Source organism: Charadrius vociferus, unplaced genomic scaffold, assembly GCF_000708025.1.
Source record: "Charadrius vociferus isolate BGI_N301 unplaced genomic scaffold, ASM70802v2 scaffold218, whole genome shotgun sequence".
NCBI classification, from domain to species: Eukaryota; Metazoa; Chordata; class Aves; order Charadriiformes; family Charadriidae; genus Charadrius; species Charadrius vociferus.
In genome coordinates, this window is record NW_009650084.1 from 1,060,174 (window position 1) to 1,079,149 (window position 18,976).

Here is an 18,976-nt window from a genome sequence, read left to right on the forward strand (position 1 = left end):
TCTCTGTTCCATAATAGCATATTCTTGTGGCAAACCCTTCAAATATTCAAATCTTTCATTGACTTTTTTTCCAGACGTGAGCATAATTTAAATACTTGGAAATAAGCATCAACACCAACTAGCATTCATGTATGTATGAACTCATACGTATCTCTGACTATTCCAGAACACGAACACTTTCAAGCCTTTACATCCAAAATTGCAACTCAAAATCTGGAAGTTTTACATAGGCAAGCATGCATGCTGAATGATGATGAATCTTCTAACCCACTCTGACACTCAAGAGTCAGAATGTCTCATCAAGCAATACATTTTATCGTAAAATATTAACATGGGTATCTAGTTGTAGACACACACATTCAAAATTTGGAAATTAGGCACTAGTCTGGCTTTAGAGCTTTATCAAGTAGAATTTGTTTTAATGTCTGCAACAGAAGTAGACTAAAATTTCAAAAAGGAACCCAATCAGAATATTTCCATTACAAACCATTTACAAAATGTGTACAGGTATGAGAAGTCTAATTTTCAGAACTATAAATATAAGCTGATGAGGAGTTTTGAACATCTAACAGAGAACATAACGGTACCAGAAAAGGAAGTGCTGCAGTCTACAGTTACGTCTAATGGAAATTCATTCTGTCCTTAGAAAAGCTCTTTCCAACAAGTGTTCTCTCACACACTAGAAGTTCATTTTCCTGATAGATATTGTAAAGATGGTATTTAATGGTATTTGAATATTGCATTTCTAGCAAACGTGCATGTTACATATAGACAATAAAATTGTGCCCACTTTATTTTTTCTTACTTTGAGGGTCTTTTCTAAAGCGCTTTATAGCATAAGCTGTAATAACTTTTCTATAACAGAGAGAGTCAGCAACAAAATGTAGGTTACAGAAAAGCATAGAACAAAATAACAAAACGCAAGGAAGCAAAAACCCTGCTTATTTTTTACAGTTCATGGCTCTTTACCACATCTCATATTCCTTAATATACCTTAAATTCTAAATAAGTTCTTTGTATTTTAAGTACTTATAAAGTAGCAATAAGGAACATTTCTATCTATACGTTTAAGTGACATTTTGAATTAATTATAGCGAATATTTAACTGCTCTTTAACAGTTTAATTAAAGAACAGTGAAAGATGAAATGGGTATCATGACAAATCCACAATAGTCTTACCATGTGAGTGCTGGTTGTCATTAGCTGAGGATAGGAAGAGAAGCAAGTAGCAAAAAGAAAAAAAGCACACAAATAAAATAGACCAAAATATCAATGGGTAAAATAAATAAAATGCAAAAGTTCTTAAAATTTGCATTCATGTGACTGCAAAGCGAGTAGAGACAGATTATTTTAAGCTGCATATGTAAAAAAATAACTAAAATACTAAAAAGCTTGTTATATTTCAGCTCTTTTATGATCATTCATAACTACTCTACCAACAGTCTTTTGATATGTTAATCAGATATTCATCAGATGCATGATAGGCATGAAACAGAAGAGTTACTATGTAAATCCTGAAGCAATACTTTCTCCTAAATTCCATCTAGTCCTATGCCTCTCTTTACTACTACACATAATTCCTATTGCATAGCTCAGACTTTGCCAAACAGGTAACCCATCTGTCTCACCATAACTCATAAAACAGTTAGAATCTCTGCTGTAAATCTGAAGAAAACAATTACAACTATGTTCATATTACACTTGACGTTAAAATAATGACCTTTGATTGACTGACCAAATCCAACACTAACCTGTCCATTGCTGGTCACAATTGTGTTGTCAAACAAGAAATAGGCACCAAAGAAAAATACCACAGCATCAAACACTCCTAGGAATGTCCAATAAATAAATGCACGCCAGCGCAGCAAAGCATTCTTGGCAACATCTCTGTGTAAAACAAGATATATGCATTCATTATCAGCATGTTGAAAAAACCTAGACAAATGTTGTCACTCATATTGGTTTTTGAAGGAAAAACAATTAAGAGATTGCATGCAAAACCACTGTATTTCCACACGGCAACTCTCTACCACTTCACATCCAAATCCTTCCTGAACATCTCCTCTTTATTTTTTTTAAATTTAATTTTTACTAAATCCTTTTAACTGCTGCCTGTAATTCTGCCTATTTCAACCATATGGTAAATTCTCCTGTGCTGCAAGCATTTACTTTTCAAACTTTTTACAGAAGGTACTTTTCCAGTATTTGGCTTTGCATGTGATGATCCACTGTAGATTTTAAAAGGTAACACTAGAGGTCTCTCGAGACTTTGCTTTATTTCCCATTGGGTACTTTAATACAGAATATTGCAACAAAATAAGATATTAATTTTATATGGAACATGCAAAACAAGGATTTTGCAGCTGAGTTGAAGCTTTAGGTTAAATTCAATTTCTTGAATGTTTTCCCACAAAAAATACAGAGATTGGTCAACAATAGAACTGTTCACTAGCATGCATTTTCTTATTACAGAAAAATTTAAATATTACAACTTTAGTTCTTGCACACAGAATTAGTATGTACCAACTTGGCATACATCATAAACCACATCAGAGTAAATCAGAACACAGTTAAATTAAATCTCTGAATTAAAGAAACACTACCAACCAATATTTTCACCGTATGCACTTTAAAACCTGTCTGATGAACATATGAAGTCTTTTGTCCCCACAGATTGCACACATACAGTGCAAAACCCTAAGTGGCTAACAGTAGCCTCATCTAGCCTAGAACAACTGCACTTTTGCCCTAAACACCTTAGCAATAGACTGCTAGATATGAAAACCCAAATGTTTCTGACCTACTAACCTCTGCTAGCTTTCAAAAACCAAAAAAGGTCTTCTGAATGACCATTTCTAACTTGAAAACATTTAAAATATAGACAAGAAAAATAAAAATGGGGGCTGGGGGTAGGTTTCAACAGTAATATCTTGTATTCCTCTTCAATTTCATAGGTAAAAACATATCACTGCATTGATTAACCTTTGAGCATCTAGTATTACCTCTCTCAAATCTCAAATTATCTACTGTCACCACTCTCTGAAATGTACTGGTTTTGCAGCTACAAGAATCAAAACTGGACACTGTTCCTAATTTAGATGGCCACATGCAGTTAATGAGCAAGAACTGTATTTCAAATGGCTAAGAATCTAAACCAGTAACAATTCCAATGTCCAGCAGTGAGTCAACAATATGCAGAGGACAATGTTGGACACCACACAGAATGCATCCTATGATACAACACTCTTTTCTTTCAGAATAGAACACGTACACAGAAGAAACAGTATGTTTTCTCTTTTAAAATTCTTCAGTTCCACATGGCTGGAGGAAATAGAAAGTACTAAAATAAATCATATTTTGATTTGCAGAACAGTAATTTCTATTTTGCTCTCACTCACTAATGAATGGTGGCAAATGAATGGTAGGGACTGCAGTATGTAAATATACATGTGTATCTATTATAGTTTACAGACTGTGCATATAGTCTTCAACCTGTGTGTTGCAGTGTATCTGATGTTGTACTGTAACCTTGGAGTACAGAAATCCTGAGGACTTTGATTATAACAGAGGTAGATCTCACAATTGAACAGTCAAACTTTGGGGCACAATGTATTAATTTTACCTGTATAGGGAAGGCTCTCTCTTGAGTGTGTCTGCACTGACATGTTGTTCCATTAGACCATACAAGAGGATAGGAAGGGAAGTGAAGCTGATATTGTACAGTGTTAGATATGCAGTATCGTATAAAGTCTGTAGATGGAAAAGAATTACATGAGTTACTTTTAATTTTAAAACATGATCCACTGCATGGCACTTGATTTAAACTGAATAAGTCAACTTCTTCAGGAAAAAACAAAACTATATCCTTTCAGAATGGAGGCAAATATTCCTGAACAGGGCTAACTGATGTGAGACACAACTCTGCACTTGTACCCCATTCATCTGGAGGACAAAAGCTCAGCTAAAAGAACAATTTAGTGGTCTGGTCCACATATTGGCCCCTCATATCGTTTCAATGTTTCAACTCCAAACTACCCAAACTGAACAACAGCAGATTCCTCTAGAGGCAGAAATTCCTCTGGCACATCCACACACACCCTGCCCCCCCTTTTATCTCTTCCATGTCTATATAACATGAAGACATGCAGGGAGGAAGGGGGAGTGCTACGGAGGTACTTCCCCTGTGGATGACAGCAATGTGCTGTACAAAGAAACACCCCAACATGCCTTTGATTCTTCTCCCTGCTAAATTATTTTTCCAGGTATGTACCATCACTGCGACTAGCCCTCAAACTTACCAAATCACCCAATAAAAAGGGTTGTTTATTTCCCAAAACCTATTTGGTGCTCATTTATGCCATAAAAATTGCTGTCAAAACCCCCTTTTTGATTCAGAATTATATTTAGCACTTTAAGGAACAGGAATTTAAAGTAAATTTTCATCAACACATGATTTTACATCTAAATCCTAATAATGCTTGATAAAAACCTATGAAGTTTTCAGCGGTCACTTGAAATTAAAACCAATACAGAAAAAAATAATAGTTCTGTCATTTTTACTCCTCCTGGAGCTTTCTTTTGAGACATTCCACAAATTCAAACCAACGGTACTATTTTCTCCCAATTAAATCCTCCATTTATCCAATTTAATCCTGAAAACTTAATCCTCTCTTTGTCCAAGTCCAGTCATTCATTCCTTTGTCTTTTGCTCCCTCCTTCAGAAGAAAGAAGAGGTACATTTTTCTGCACAAATCAGACGAGAGCAAGGGGGAAAAATAAATAAACAAAAATTTATAAAGGAGAAAACTGGATCCTTTCCTGAATGATGGCACTTTTCTGGTGAGCAGCAGTTCACTTTTCCTCTTTCTTTCACTTTTTCCTCATTCTTTCAGTGTTTATTTTTTCTTTTCACCTAACTGAATGACGCTATTTGTCTGAATTTTGCAATTCATACCTGTACATGCCAGAGACGACTAGTTTATACTTCCATTTTCATTCCGAATTCTAAAAATGAACAACTAGTTCAATCACTTATCTTTCAGGATTGCCTCTGTCCATGTTCCATAAGCTTAGACCTAACAGATTCTACATTTCCCACAGAATTCTCACTTTGCATTGCCATTTCCAGATTTTGGTTTCCTGTGTTCTTTGACTTCGAAAATGACATTGCTTTCATATTTCCTAAAATTAATTTCTGTAACTTAACTGCAATTGCCACTGAAAACTTCATAAATGGCAAGCGATGCTCTTCTTTTTACAATCTGTAAACTAACCCAGAAAATTTCTCAGCTGAACAGTCATAGTGTTAAAGGATCCACTTTTTTAAAAACATGCCGAAGAGAAAAACATGTCAGTGAAGGAAAAAGAACAACTAACCTGTTGTGAAAACCCACAGAAGAACTGATATAAAAACTGAGGAAAAATGAAGCAGACATTCTGAAACACAAAGTGACACAGTTGTCAAGTGAAATATAAGCACTAATTTATATGCCGTACAATGCTATAACTATGTATACCATAGTATACCATAGTTTTGTAACACTAGTAATAGTAAACACTGCAGGAACAGTGCAAAGATCTGCATACATTAAACATCAACATTCTCATCTTACAGTAGTACTGTTAAGAAAAATACTTAAAATATTTTGAAGGCAAACTTGTAAGACTACAGTTTCAAAATTCAAGGCAAATGAATTTTGTGATCCAGAAGCACAGTTCGGTTAAGGCAAGGCAAAGCAAGGCAAATAAGGCATAATCCACAATAGGACACTAACTGTGATAAGGAAGCATGGACACACCGGTTAGCATGATTCCCAGCAAAGTAATTTTAAGATGTTTCTGGCCATGACCCCAAAATTCATCCTCCTCTAACTACACATACAGTTAAACACTAAGACCTTGAATTATCTTCTGAAGGTTCCTTTCTATAATCTTTCACTGCTTACTGAAAGAACTTTGATTGGATCCCAACATCTAGACATAACAAAACTGCCTGAAGAGGGGGATGAACATTATAAACCTTCTCCACCTACACTAGCCCAATGAATTTAGAAACTAATATAAATGAAGTTATGCTAAGTTCTTAAATACTATTTCCATCCTGATTTTAAAAGCACTGTAGAGAGAACCCAGAAGGTACTGAAAACAAGTAGAACAGTCTCTGTTGGAATTTGTAAGAGAGGGGGAAAAAAAAGGCAAGGCAAATTTTGCTTTTAAACATACCGTAGATTACAAAATATATAAAAGCTATTTCACTTCATGGAAAAATAATAATGCCATTTCAGCTTTGCATCTGGCACTCGACAACATCTCTTTATGGAATTATTGCTTTTTTGTACCATTGACTGTGCAAACTGTATATAGTTAGATATTAACATGTAAGTTTTAGAGATTTATGTAATTAGAATAAGCATTCTCCTACCTTATAAAAGAAGTATTGCACAAGTTCAGATATCCTAACATAATAAAAATGCCCATGAACAAGCAACATTTTTTTCAAATGTTTAAATTTAGGTATTGCATAGTCACTGTTTCTCGCTGCTTGACGACCTTCTTTACCAATGATTCCTTTAGAAAAAAAAAGTGATGAAGCTATTTAATAACTGAAGAACTATTTCAAAGATACAATTATTTGTAAAATTATATAATAATGCTATGATGTTGATCTGATAAGAGATCACCACTGTACCTCATAAAATTCCTGGGGCAAATTCACTAAAAGTTGTCTATAAAATGCATAACCTGATCCTTTGAGACTGTCTGTTTTTAAGAAGTAAATATTTTTTGTCATTTCATTTGAACTAATACTCTAAAAAGAACACTTACCTATTCCAACATGTGCTTCTAGAATCATACTGACATCGTTTGCTCCATCACCAATTGCTAATGTGATAGGATGCTCCTTTGATAATTTAATCAATTTTACAATCTGGGAAAAAAAAAAGTGTTAAAACCTCTTGTATGTAATGGTTTGCTTATTTTGCATGAGTGAACAATTAATTAAAAATTACCAACATAGTTATATAAGAAATTCTGTGAAAGGACACAAAAACAATATTACCCAATGCAACTACTATGCATAAAGATCACAGTAATTTCTTCATATTAAAAGTATTTGCTCCAAATATAAAAGAAAATTTTTCAAATCCTTCCGAACTATTTTGACAGAGATGGATAAGAGGAAGGAAGAGCAGAAGAAAGGAAGATGTTGAGATTGCTTAAAGCTGTGTAAGTACAATAATAAATTAAATGGGTTCCAGAAACAGAGTGTACAATTTCAATGAAATCCTGAAACTAAAGACTGAAAGATTCTGCTTCCTTAACTCTGCTGAAATTTTTTCTTACTATTTAAGAAAAGGCAATAGAAGTCTGTATACATCTAAACACTGTTGACACATAAACTATCCAAAAATTTGACTTCAAATCTCTCAATTACAAATGATTGCTTCTATAAATTTGGTACTGAGTCAGCTGCAACTAAAAACTTCTACAAACTTCCAGACAGTTTAAAAAGTGCTGGCTAAATACATTTGTTAAAATGAATAAGGGCTACACATGCTGTACCTGAGCACTGAGAAAAGGACATGACAGTTTGAAAGGAAAAGTGTATATTCCAATGTTTGTTTCCTTTAAAAGTTTTTCAGCCATATTGAGATGTGTCAGTAACGGAAGGACATGTTTTTACTTGATACAAACTAGTATACAACAGTCAAGAAGTACTTAAAAGTGATAATGCACACATTTTTCTGTCTGGATTCTTCTTTCTTGGCTTCCCACTTATGTTAAAAATAGAGATGAAGTATCACTCTACAGTAATAAATAATGCAGGTTCTTGTAGTATCAACAGATAGTAGACTATTCAAAGCTTGTTAGGTTAAAAAGGAAGCAATTAGTTCAGTTAATTAAATATGTTCATTTATCAGCACGTACCAACCATAAAATTTGCACAATATATACATAAATCAAATTCAGGTGCACAGCTGGGTGCCATTTTAGCATACCATTATCTAAATTGCTTGCCAGTAGAAAATTTCCCCCTCCCTTTTTCTTTTTAAATTTTTCCATTATAGAAGATACAAAAGTGAATGGTAGAATTTCAAGTTACCATAGAAAGTCATACAGAATACTAAATTTCAATATTTATATATGTGCACAGCTAACAAACAAATATGAATGAAATACAAACCTGTGCTTTTTGTAGAGGTGCCATTCGACAGCATAATACTGCACTGCAGTTCCTGCAAATTTCAAGAAAGAGCTCTCTGTAGTTACCAGAGCTCCCATCTTGTCTTGGTTTCATTATTAATGATAAAGCTGCTCCATCAATAATTAAACCATAATCTTGCATATCAGTTGAAAGTCTGTCCAGGAATAAAATATAAACTAAGAGTCACTGTAAAATTCTCAGACATATTTTAAATTTTGCAATAGTTCTTTTCTGAAAATTAATTAATGAATAATGACTATGGAATACTGCAAAATTAATAGCTTCTAAACGAAATTCCTTGTTTAGGACTGCTATTTATGACATTTCAAAGTTCTAGATTATGTTGAAAATATTCAGTGCTTCACCAGTTTAAAGACAAAAATCTGATACCTCAGTGACTCCACCAGCGAGTATGAGTGTATAATTAATGACATTTCAGTTTGGTCTGAAAGGGCTCCAAGAACTGCAGTGAGGTAAACCGAGTTGCAGGAATAAAGCTAATTTTGTGGAACATTCCATAATATAGAGAAAAAAAGTTAAAGTGAAAGGCCTTTGGTACTCTTGAAACCTACTTTGATGAGGAAAATGATTTTATTTTTCCAAGCGTCTACATTTAAGGAGGTAAACCATACTTTGAAGGAAATGCCTAAGAGAGATTTGTTGGCCTGGAGAGATAAGGCCACTGTCTACATTTACAGTATATATACTTTGCGTTTAGTGTGGTGGCTAAGTCCGATAGAAGTATACCTGTAATTATAATATTAAAATATAATAATTATATATGCTATCTATAATACTACCATATATTATTACATATCTGAATCTATTACTGGTACACCTGCAATAATCTGGGCATTGCCAGAAGTGTAACCGTGGTCACATGAAGCAGTTTACCACAATAACATACACTGAACAATGGGGGAAGACGGTCTGCACTGCAAGAGCAGTTTTCTGTGGCATCCAAACTAGTTATTTCAGAGCACCCTTGCGTTTGCCTGCGTTACACAGCAGCCTCAGGCTCCAGCTCAGCTGTATAAACACACACGGAGGTTTATTTGTGCTCTAGTTTCAGTGCTCCAAGGTTATACTACTGTGCATGGGCTTTCAACAAACGTGGTTTCAACCACAACCAATCTTTCTGAGGAAAACGCCATATTTATCGATATTAGTGTATTTTGAGTATCTCCGTCTTCACTACTAGAACACCAGCTATTTTTTTACAAACAATAAGAAGTACTGTAAAGTATATTTAGTAATGGTTGAGATATTTTCAGTACTTTGTTACCATTGGCACAAATAGGGCAACACCATTAGTATACAATGATATCAGTCAAAAATGTATTATTATGACATTCGTGTTTGACGTATTATAGTGAAAGATTTTCAGTCTGAATTTGAACATCCAGACAGAATCCTGCTATTACTGTCTTAACATATTCTCCAACTCTGGAGTCAAAGACAAAAAATTCTAGTGAGTCTTAATGTATAGAAAATAGGCATTGCACAAAAAGTGAAACAAACATGTTTAAACATACCTTGTAAGGCCTGTGGGACTTAAGCTAAACGTGGTACAGATGACATAGAGAAATATGATTTATTTAACTGAATATACAAACATTCTCAATTAGACCAATGGGGTTTAAAGTGTAAGGAGAGCTAAGAAAAATGCTCTGGCCCAGAGTTTCAAGCTGTAAGGCTAAGAGAAACTCTCTGCTAAAATAATATCACAAATGCTTGTTAAATTGTTGTTCCTTTACTACAAATTTATTAAAAATGCTTATAAAATGTACTTGCTAGCTGGTTTCATATTTGAAAGAAAAACAATTCAAATACGCACCACTATGTCCAGAAGACCAGTAACTTCTTTTCTATACATCTTAAGATGACAGAAATGTTTTAAAATGCAATTCTTAGGTTTTTACAGTGGAAAAAAAAGAGCAAGTAATGTGTACCAGCTACCAAGATTCAAATAAGTAGCCTAATTTACTACCTGTATGAGGCATAATTTACATTATACCTGTTTTTTTGCTTTTTAATGCCATTTTCTGTCTTATTCCATGTTATTTTTCACTTCTGTATACATGATACCTATCAACCTACGGATATTCAAAACACACAGGAGTCAATGATTTCTTTATAATTTAGGGCACTTTTAGGTATTTTTATGCACACCAAAAGATTTGGTACTATGCTGTTGCCTGCCACCTGTCTGTAAATACAGCATAATCTTCCCTAGAAAGAGAGCCATATATTGCTGCCCTCTGTGGCCTTGGTCTTATCAAGAAAGTCACATCACATACTAACTCTGATTACAGGAATATAACATATCTGCTTCCTTTGTAAAAGTTAGAAACATTATTTCGCTTTACAATCATTTTTTTGAAGAGTAAATATTTTTGCAGTGGAAAAATATATAATTACAATGTTGTTTATGATTTTTCTTTTAACGGTTAAAGCAGTACCAGAAATGAGATAAAGACCCACGACTGTGAGAATTTAAACTTATGTGAAACAAACTTATACTTAACTGCCATACAATAATTCATACTTTAACAGAAACTGAAACAGTATGTTGATGCTCTTAAGGTCAAAGATCAATCATTTAACTGTTTATGAAACGCACAGAAGCCCATTCCTGGCTTGAAAATTCAACTTTTTCCTTACCCTGAGAAAGTATCCCTGGTTAAACTGCCACTGTGTCTTAGGACAGTTTTGCTTAGGTCAAAAAGCACATCGTGTAAACTCTGTTCCTCAATTTTCTTTGTGGTTAGCTCAAGTATTTGTGTATTTCTCCGGAAGAGTTTGCAAGCATAGCAAGTAGCTGCAGCAGTCTCCATTTTGTCTCCCGTCAGAACCCAAACTTTAATTCCAGCTTTCTGGAGTGCTTCAATAGTGTCAGCAGCTTTTTCTTGTAGTCTGTGGAAGTCAATTGACAACATATATTGACAGATTGCTTGTAAATTAGAAATTCAGACACCCTTATTGAAAGGTTTCCATAACCAAAGAAAAAATATCAATAAAAGTTATCAGATCTAAGAGTTTTCCTCAAGGTGTGAATCTAAAAACGTTTAGGGGAATAGTGCATTATAAATAATTAGTTTTGACACTTTCAAAGTGCTCAAAGTTTCACCTTTCATTTATATAGCCTAAAAGACAAGATGCTTCATTCCCCAGAGAAGTACTTCAATTAAAACATTTTCAGTGCTCTCAGCTAATGACATCAAACAGCCAAGTACTGCTGAGTTATTAAAGTTACCTCCCAGTTTTAACAGACAGTTTTTAAATTTTTTTGATACCTAAAGATTCTTCCTTCATTTCCTCAAAACCCATTTTGTAGTTCTTTCCTCTGTAACTTTTTTCCTACAATTTGTTCAATAAGGTACTACATGAACCGCATGTAAATGGCTTGGATATACTGATTTTTGTATACTTAACTATTGTTACTAGCTTATTAAATTTTAAAGTTACCATGTGTAACTTCAGCAGGCTAAGGGTACGGAAATGATTCAAATAAAGGGTTTTTCAAATAAATCTCTAATCCAGAAAAAAGAGTTACAAGAAGAGTCTTCAACTACTTTGGTAACAGCACTAAACATAAGAAACTAAGAAATGTACTAACCGATCTTCAACAGCTGTAGCACCAAGTAAAATAAAATCTCTTTCTATCTTCTCATACACTTCAGCCAATTTCTTTTCCCGGTCCTGGAGGGCCAACTTTGCACTCTGAAGCAGCTTCTGTGCATTGCTATATTCTTCTGCGGTGAGCTTCTTATATGCAACACACAATGTTCGCAGTCCCTCCTAAAGAACATAATCAAAAGAAACAAAATGCTTCTTAGAAGATTCTTCTTAGACTTCTTGCTGGTGCGTATGCTGGAATATTTGAAAAGTTGGAATGATTTTACTATTAACATGAAGAGTCCCACTACTCACTTTTATAGTGAAGTGAGTAGATTATAGAATAGTACAGTACAGAATAGACTAGAACATGGGCCAGCTTGATTCTGTGCTGCCCTGGAAGCAGCTGCAACCTATGGGACAAACCTCAGTCATCCAGAAGAGCAACAACTCAGCCACCCAACTGCATGTATAAGATTACCAGGGAAAGGTTTCCTTCCCTATGTATATATTTAGGCAGCCTGAGTCAGAATAAATAACAATAATATAAATAGTAGCTCTGCAGAGTCTGATTTTCATGCTGTGTTGCAGCAGAGACAGGGACAAAACATCACAGAGAGTATTGAAAGTGAAAATCCAACAGTGCCATTTCAAATCAAGCGTGGGTGTTTCAGACTGGATCAGACTTCTGGACTGTGTGATGAATAAGAAAGGGAGTATATAGACTTTGTAAGGTGGGAAAAAGCTGTTATAACACAGAAAGGAAGTTTTGCCACCTCAAGTATATTGCCTCTCACAACACTTAACCCTCATAAAACTTTAATTCAGCACGTCTTTGTATAGTTACTTATTACCTATCCAAGAAGGCAAAGTATTAAAATATGTCCCTGACCCTTGCTATTGAGAAGGGCAGGCGTCAGGTGGCTGCCTGTATCTTCTTTCAGGAGCTTCTGTATGTAGGAGCCAGACCTATTTCCAATTATCCAGGATGAAGAAATAGCTGTTGGTCTGGACTTCCCTCTTGACAGACACTGGATGGATATGACATGTAAATACTTATTTCAGTTTCATTAGCCTCCTTCAATTGTAATTATCAGACCGCTGTTTCACATAGTAAAGCTTCGCAAAGCACTTTGGCAAATAGTTTTGAAGTTTCCCTTCAAAACAAAAGGTGGTTACACTGCTTTTCTCAGACCTGTAATAATACTTTGTTTTCAGTTTGAGTACTGGATGCCAGCAAATTTTATCCTATTTATAAAACTGGCAGTCATATTCCATTGCAATGGGTTCTGCATATTTTTTGACAGAGCAAAATTCAGTATTTTACAACTCTGAATACTAACCTTTAGGTAAAATCAAGTTCTCAATTTCTTTTAAAGGTGCTCAGGCCGTTCACAGCTCATTTTTAGCAAGCAAAAGTGTTAAGTATAAGGATGATCATTGCACTGTTTCCCCACAAGAAGTGCATTCATCGCTACACTGTGCTCTAATGGATTTTCTCTCTTAAGAGCTTGTAAAGCAATCAAAGGCAGCAAATCACAATTGCTAATTCTGGGGACTGAAAGCAGGGATGAAATTTTCAGTGAAGTTTTTCACTTTTATTTCATTCAGTAATTAATTCAAACCACACAGTGCCATATAAAAAGCTAACTGATATAACATACAGCTGGTATATCTAATGCACTCATATCTCACCACATCTGCCATTTGGAAGATGACATGGAAGACAGAATTAAACAAGGGAGTAACACAGACTGCTACCCATACAGCCTGTGTGCACTTTGGCATAGAATAACCTCTGTGCCTTGGAGGACAAATCTGTTAACAGATCAAGCAGGAGGTCAGAACAATTAAATTTTTTTTGGCAATTATATCCCATGAACAGATCAATAAAATGGAATCTTACCACTGCATTGCGTTCAACTCTGGATCGTATTTGTTCAATTTTGCCTTCTTTAACTCTAGGAAATATGGAAGAATCTGCTCCCTTACAAAACAGAAATATATCACCTAAAAGAGACAGCACATGGAATTCAAAATGGCCAAATATATCTTTCTTAAAAAAAACAGTCTTCAAAAAGATTTCTTCCAACTTTTTTAAAACATTTGAACTCACACAGGTACCCAGTCCCCTTTTTTATAAAGGCAGGTACAGAAACTGTGCTTAATGCTTAATTCTTTGATGTCAGCCATAAATTCAAGGGAAACAAAAACCTCTAAGAAGCAATAAAATGTGACAGCCCTACCTGTTGAAGATTTAACAATTACACTCATTCGCCGTCTCACAGAATCAAAACTCAAAACCTCCAATAATTCAAACCTGAAACAAACAGAATATTTTTTAAACAACTTGGCTTATCCAGATACCTAAACTGGTTATTATGACTTCAAGCATATCAAATAAAACATGACTTCTAACATGGAAAATTATGTTGAGTATTAAGGAATATGGAGCTAGTACAGAAAGAAACAGGTCACAAAAAAATAAATAGGGGAGGCCCTCAGCTCCTAATTACTTGAAACAGAATTTGTCTGCATGACGTTCCTAAGTAGCTTTGGATGTATAGTCAATATAATTTATTTAAGCAGAAGACTAGAAACTTTGCAGTAGAGAACTATACTGCTTATAAAGTAAGTAAATTCCTACCTATAATACCCAGAGATAGCCTTAGAAATTGAAATGTGTAGGTGTTCACACAGAAGTCTTTATTTAATATTTTTATAATTAAGACTATTTCTATGTCCCAAAAGCGCCCACCTAATTTCATGAATCTTGCTCAAGTGTTGACTGAGAAGTTCTTCAAGTCAAAAAACCATTTCTTTTTACTGGTTTTATGTTTTCCATTGTTTTTATTATTTGATTTTATCCCATGTTCCTTTCCTTTCTAGAAGGAAAAATGAACACAAGCTCCTGTTGTACTGTTTCTGTATAATTCATTACTCTATATACTTCTATCATTTACTCTCTTACTTATTTCCTTTTATCTGAGAGACACCCTTTTTTGAGCACAAACATAAGCATCCCAATCATTAATCCCAATCTCTTCAGGATTCGTATTTGTTAATGTTTCGCTTATAAAACAGATCTGCTTATTTATTAGATTGTTCAGTTCTAAGTCCTTACAACAGCATGGAATTCAAACTTCTGCAAGGCCACAGTGTTTATTTCATTAAAAGTTGCAACAGACTCTAAGAAGGAGCTGGATCAGGCCTATGTCTACAAACTGTGATGCATTTTGGAGAAAATTCCTAATAATTATAGCGCTTTCATAAATCACCAAATTATACTGACTCCAATTCTTATGAGTTGAGACACAAAAGTTTGAAGTAGCATTCGAGAAAAATCCTCCATATTCCCCTTAAACGGATAAAAAAACCAGCAGGGTTCCTGTACTCATGTCTGAGAGTCCCTGTGTAGTTAGCAGAGTACACATTCAGATACACAATAGACTTAACCAGGAGGCATCTACAGAAGTGCAAGGTAACATTTTCAAAAGTATGTACGTCCCATTGAACAACTGTACTGCTTATATCTTATTGAAAATTTTCCTCATTTTATGGTCTTACCTGTCAAATGAAAATAACATAAAAAACAGTACCTGTTTTAAATTTTCTTTGAACCAGCTATAGAAATTTATTCTACATGTGTTACCCCTCCTATAAATTATACAGATTATTTGTGAACAACAAATGTCGTACATACAATTTTCTGGGAAAAAAAAAATTATTTACCATATAACAAAGGAAAACTACTCATAGTTCCTAAAACTATTAGGAACTATTAGATTAAGTCATGAACCACTACATCACACTTTAGCTGTTATATTAATATTTTGCATTGCATATACTGTCAAACTACGAGACTAAACAAAAATATAGAACTACAGGGTCTATTTAAAATCATAAATAGTAAATATTTTTTTTTTACTAAAATGTACAATTTCTGAATTTTCTGAATTAAAAATTAATGTAGAGGGAAAGAATGATTTAATTAACACATCTATAAAAATTCCTCATCAGTCCATTTTGTTATATTTTTAACTACTCACTTCTCTATGTTATTTTCCCGATTTAAGATCTCCATAAAATTGTCCTTCAGCCTTAGATAGGTGTAACCAAGTCTGCAAAAAGAAACACACATCAAGAGAATGAATACAACAAATATATAATTATCCGGTTTAAGCATGTCTTAAGGATTTAAGACTGATCTTATCTTCTGAAAAAAAACCCAAACCAAAACAAAATCCAAACTGTTTTTATTTGATTTATGAATATGAATAATCATGATCGTACGTTAAGAGAATTGTCATCTCTAGATGACTCAGCGTTTGCTATTAGGATTACTGTGCCCAAAACAATTTTCAACTTCAATGATTAGGCTCTCCAGATTAAAAAAGTATAATACCTAATTATACACATACCTCTGTATTCCCTCAACTAAAGCAACTTCATCAGGTGATGATGATATATATATACAAGATCTTCTTGAGAGCTGGCTTTTCTTCAATCCATCTACGCTGTCATCATCTTTTACCTGAACTGTGTGGCAAAGACAAAGAGCTCGGAAAAATAGTTCCTCTCTCTCCTAAAAAATAAAAGAAATGGTTGTCACTATGTGTTATCAATTTCAAGTGTTCCTTTGAAAACTCTTTTTTTTTTTTGGAAGGTTGGCAGTGTCACTGATTACAACTGTATTATCAGGTAAAGACAGTGTCACAGGGGAGCCTTTTTTAGGGGGAGCCAAGTCTTTCCCAGTGGTAACCACACAGCTGCCAGTACCATGCAAGTCAAGCCACGGATGCCCAAAAAAGATTGTGCATCTTTTGCCTCCTCTGAGTTCCCAGATGTGGCTAAAGGATTTTTTCTTTACTTTTGTTTAAACCTTAATGACCTGTATTAAATACTAGCCAAGGAAAAATTTTAGGAGTCCTGAATCCAGACAGAGGGACACAGCACCTGGAGCACAAGTGTTTACAGATTTCAATTTCTTATGCAGTTTGAACACCTCTCAGAGGTTTTATATAAAATAAAAGTGGGGGACTTTGGCAACTGAAGCCAACAACTTCTATGAAGTTTCAGATGGTTTGGTAGTAACAGCTTATCCATTTCTTTTTTCTGGTTTAAGAATCACACTGGAAAGAGATTTCTATTTCATGGATAACTGGTTGTGTTTTAACTGTATCTTTCCATCTGAATCTTGTTCTTCTGTGCTGTTCAATACAAACTAACTGTGTCATTGTAACCCCAAGACAAAAACACAACGTACCATAGGACCATCTTCTGAGGGTCATGGGTGAGAGCCATAAGGCTGTTGAATTACACCAGTATATTTTAAGAGGCCTTCTTTTGCTATCGTGGAGGGTATGGCCAAAGTATGACTTGTGACAGTACCGACATATTTAAAAAAAATATTGTCCTTTGGCTAAGATTATCCTCCCTATTTACACACCGCTCATCAGTTGATATTTGAGGTTTCCTTAACCTTCAACTATCTTATTTTGCTTTATGTAGCAAAAGTGCCACAGCACATACATGATGTTTGTAGCACATTTCAGATGTCGCTATATTAAGTCATGTTTAAAATTAAATTAATTTGATCAAAAAACATTCTCTGGCCACATCTTCACTCACTGATGACAAAAGTGTTTGCATTGAGCGCTCATTTTCCCCCTTTAGGAGTTTCCTGCCTTGCCTTCCCTACTCTAGCTAAGGTTAATGGAAACCAGCTATTATGCTTCTTTAGTTATTAACCAAAGAAAGTTCTGTTTGGGTTTTTTTATTTAATTCAGTTTTACATCTGCAGTAAGTTGGGAAATTTCCTATTAAGCATCTAAATCTTACTCTGAACTAAAAAAGGAAAACGTTTATGTTGTGATGCGTTTCCTGCAGATATCTACTCCAATTAGTTAAATTGAAGGATGTTATATTTCTGATTTTCCCTTCATGATCATAGTTCCACTTTCACGTTTTGTTGTAAAAAACAAGAAGCTAGAAAAAGTCATCATACCTTTCCACTTCCTCCTGGAGAAGAATCGATCATATCAATTCCTGTACAATTGTGGAGAATTTGGCCATTGCAGATAACATGTGGTACATAAACGTGCCCTTCAATGCAACATTCTACAAATTCCATGTTGTTCTCAGTTAATGTTCCTGTTTTATCTGTGAAGACATACTCAATCTGCAAATAAGCACAAATTAAAAACAGCAGGAATATGAACAGAGATTTTCCAAGGTCTCTTAACATAAATGAGATTATTACTGGCTTACACCTTCCTTTAAAGATTCTTATGCAGCCTCTTTCAGAGAAGGAACAACAATTCCTTTTGGGAATCATCTTCCATGGAAATGTGCGCACTGAAAGATTTTAGCACACAAAAGTATCAGCAAAGCTATCTTTTGCCTCACAACATGTACAAATAACATGTTTAACCTACTTTCACTCTTCTCTCAAGCTCTTTTCTGGTTTTTAAAGTCTTCCTGCTGCAAGACAGATATTCATGGAAACAAAATGCATGCAAATTCCATTTCCTGGGTATCATTACTTAATGTACGTGTCTGGATTCGGATCCGTTACTGTCAGAACGGTCCTTAGGGTAATATCAGAATTCCCCACTACAATTATTTTAGTGTAAATGAGTACACTGGACTAATGGTCACATACAGTTATACACATGTGCACTGTTATTGCCCTGGAAACATTACTTTTGTCTCAATATTGAATTTTTCATTAATTTTATCGTTTACAATGAGCCCCAGCATTTAAGTATAACACCATAAAAAATAAAACCAAAACCTGAACTATAAACCAGAACAGCTAGATCGGCACAAGCTCAATTTTGTATATTGGATACAGGTAATGTATACAGACTGCACATATGTATTTGATAAACTGGGATCATTACGTAAGGTTAGGAATTAAACACTGAAAGTAAGCCAATTATTTAGAATCATAGAATCATAGAATTGTCTAGGTTGGAAGAGACCCTTTGGATCATTGAGTCCAACCGTCTACCCTACTCTACAAAGTTCTCCCCTACACCATATCCTCCAACACCACATCTAAACGTCTCTTAAACACATCCAGGGATGGTGACTCAGCCACCTCCCTGGGCAGCCTATTCCAATGCCCGACCACTCTTTCTGTGAAAA

At 34.6% G+C, this 18,976-nt stretch overlaps 1 protein-coding gene across 1 annotated transcript in view; it reads right to left on the bottom strand.

Moving 5' to 3' along the window:
- The window catches only part of ATP11A (ATPase, class VI, type 11A), a 173,802-nt gene that overhangs the window by 14,409 nt on the left and 140,417 nt on the right, over nucleotides 1-18,976 (bottom strand). Inside the window, exons 15-28 of the mRNA XM_009892154.1 lie at nucleotides 17,832-18,005; nucleotides 16,246-16,409; nucleotides 15,874-15,945; nucleotides 14,071-14,144; nucleotides 13,731-13,834; nucleotides 11,826-12,007; nucleotides 10,871-11,122; nucleotides 8,186-8,360; nucleotides 6,826-6,928; nucleotides 6,422-6,567; nucleotides 5,377-5,436; nucleotides 3,623-3,750; nucleotides 1,752-1,887; nucleotides 1,180-1,203 (exon numbers count right to left, since the gene is read on the bottom strand). Of these exons, the coding sequence (XP_009890456.1) occupies nucleotides 1,180-1,203; nucleotides 1,752-1,887; nucleotides 3,623-3,750; nucleotides 5,377-5,436; nucleotides 6,422-6,567; nucleotides 6,826-6,928; nucleotides 8,186-8,360; nucleotides 10,871-11,122; nucleotides 11,826-12,007; nucleotides 13,731-13,834; nucleotides 14,071-14,144; nucleotides 15,874-15,945; nucleotides 16,246-16,409; nucleotides 17,832-18,005 (1,794 nt within the window). The remainder of the gene's footprint in view (nucleotides 1-1,179; nucleotides 1,204-1,751; nucleotides 1,888-3,622; nucleotides 3,751-5,376; nucleotides 5,437-6,421; nucleotides 6,568-6,825; nucleotides 6,929-8,185; nucleotides 8,361-10,870; nucleotides 11,123-11,825; nucleotides 12,008-13,730; nucleotides 13,835-14,070; nucleotides 14,145-15,873; nucleotides 15,946-16,245; nucleotides 16,410-17,831; nucleotides 18,006-18,976) is intronic.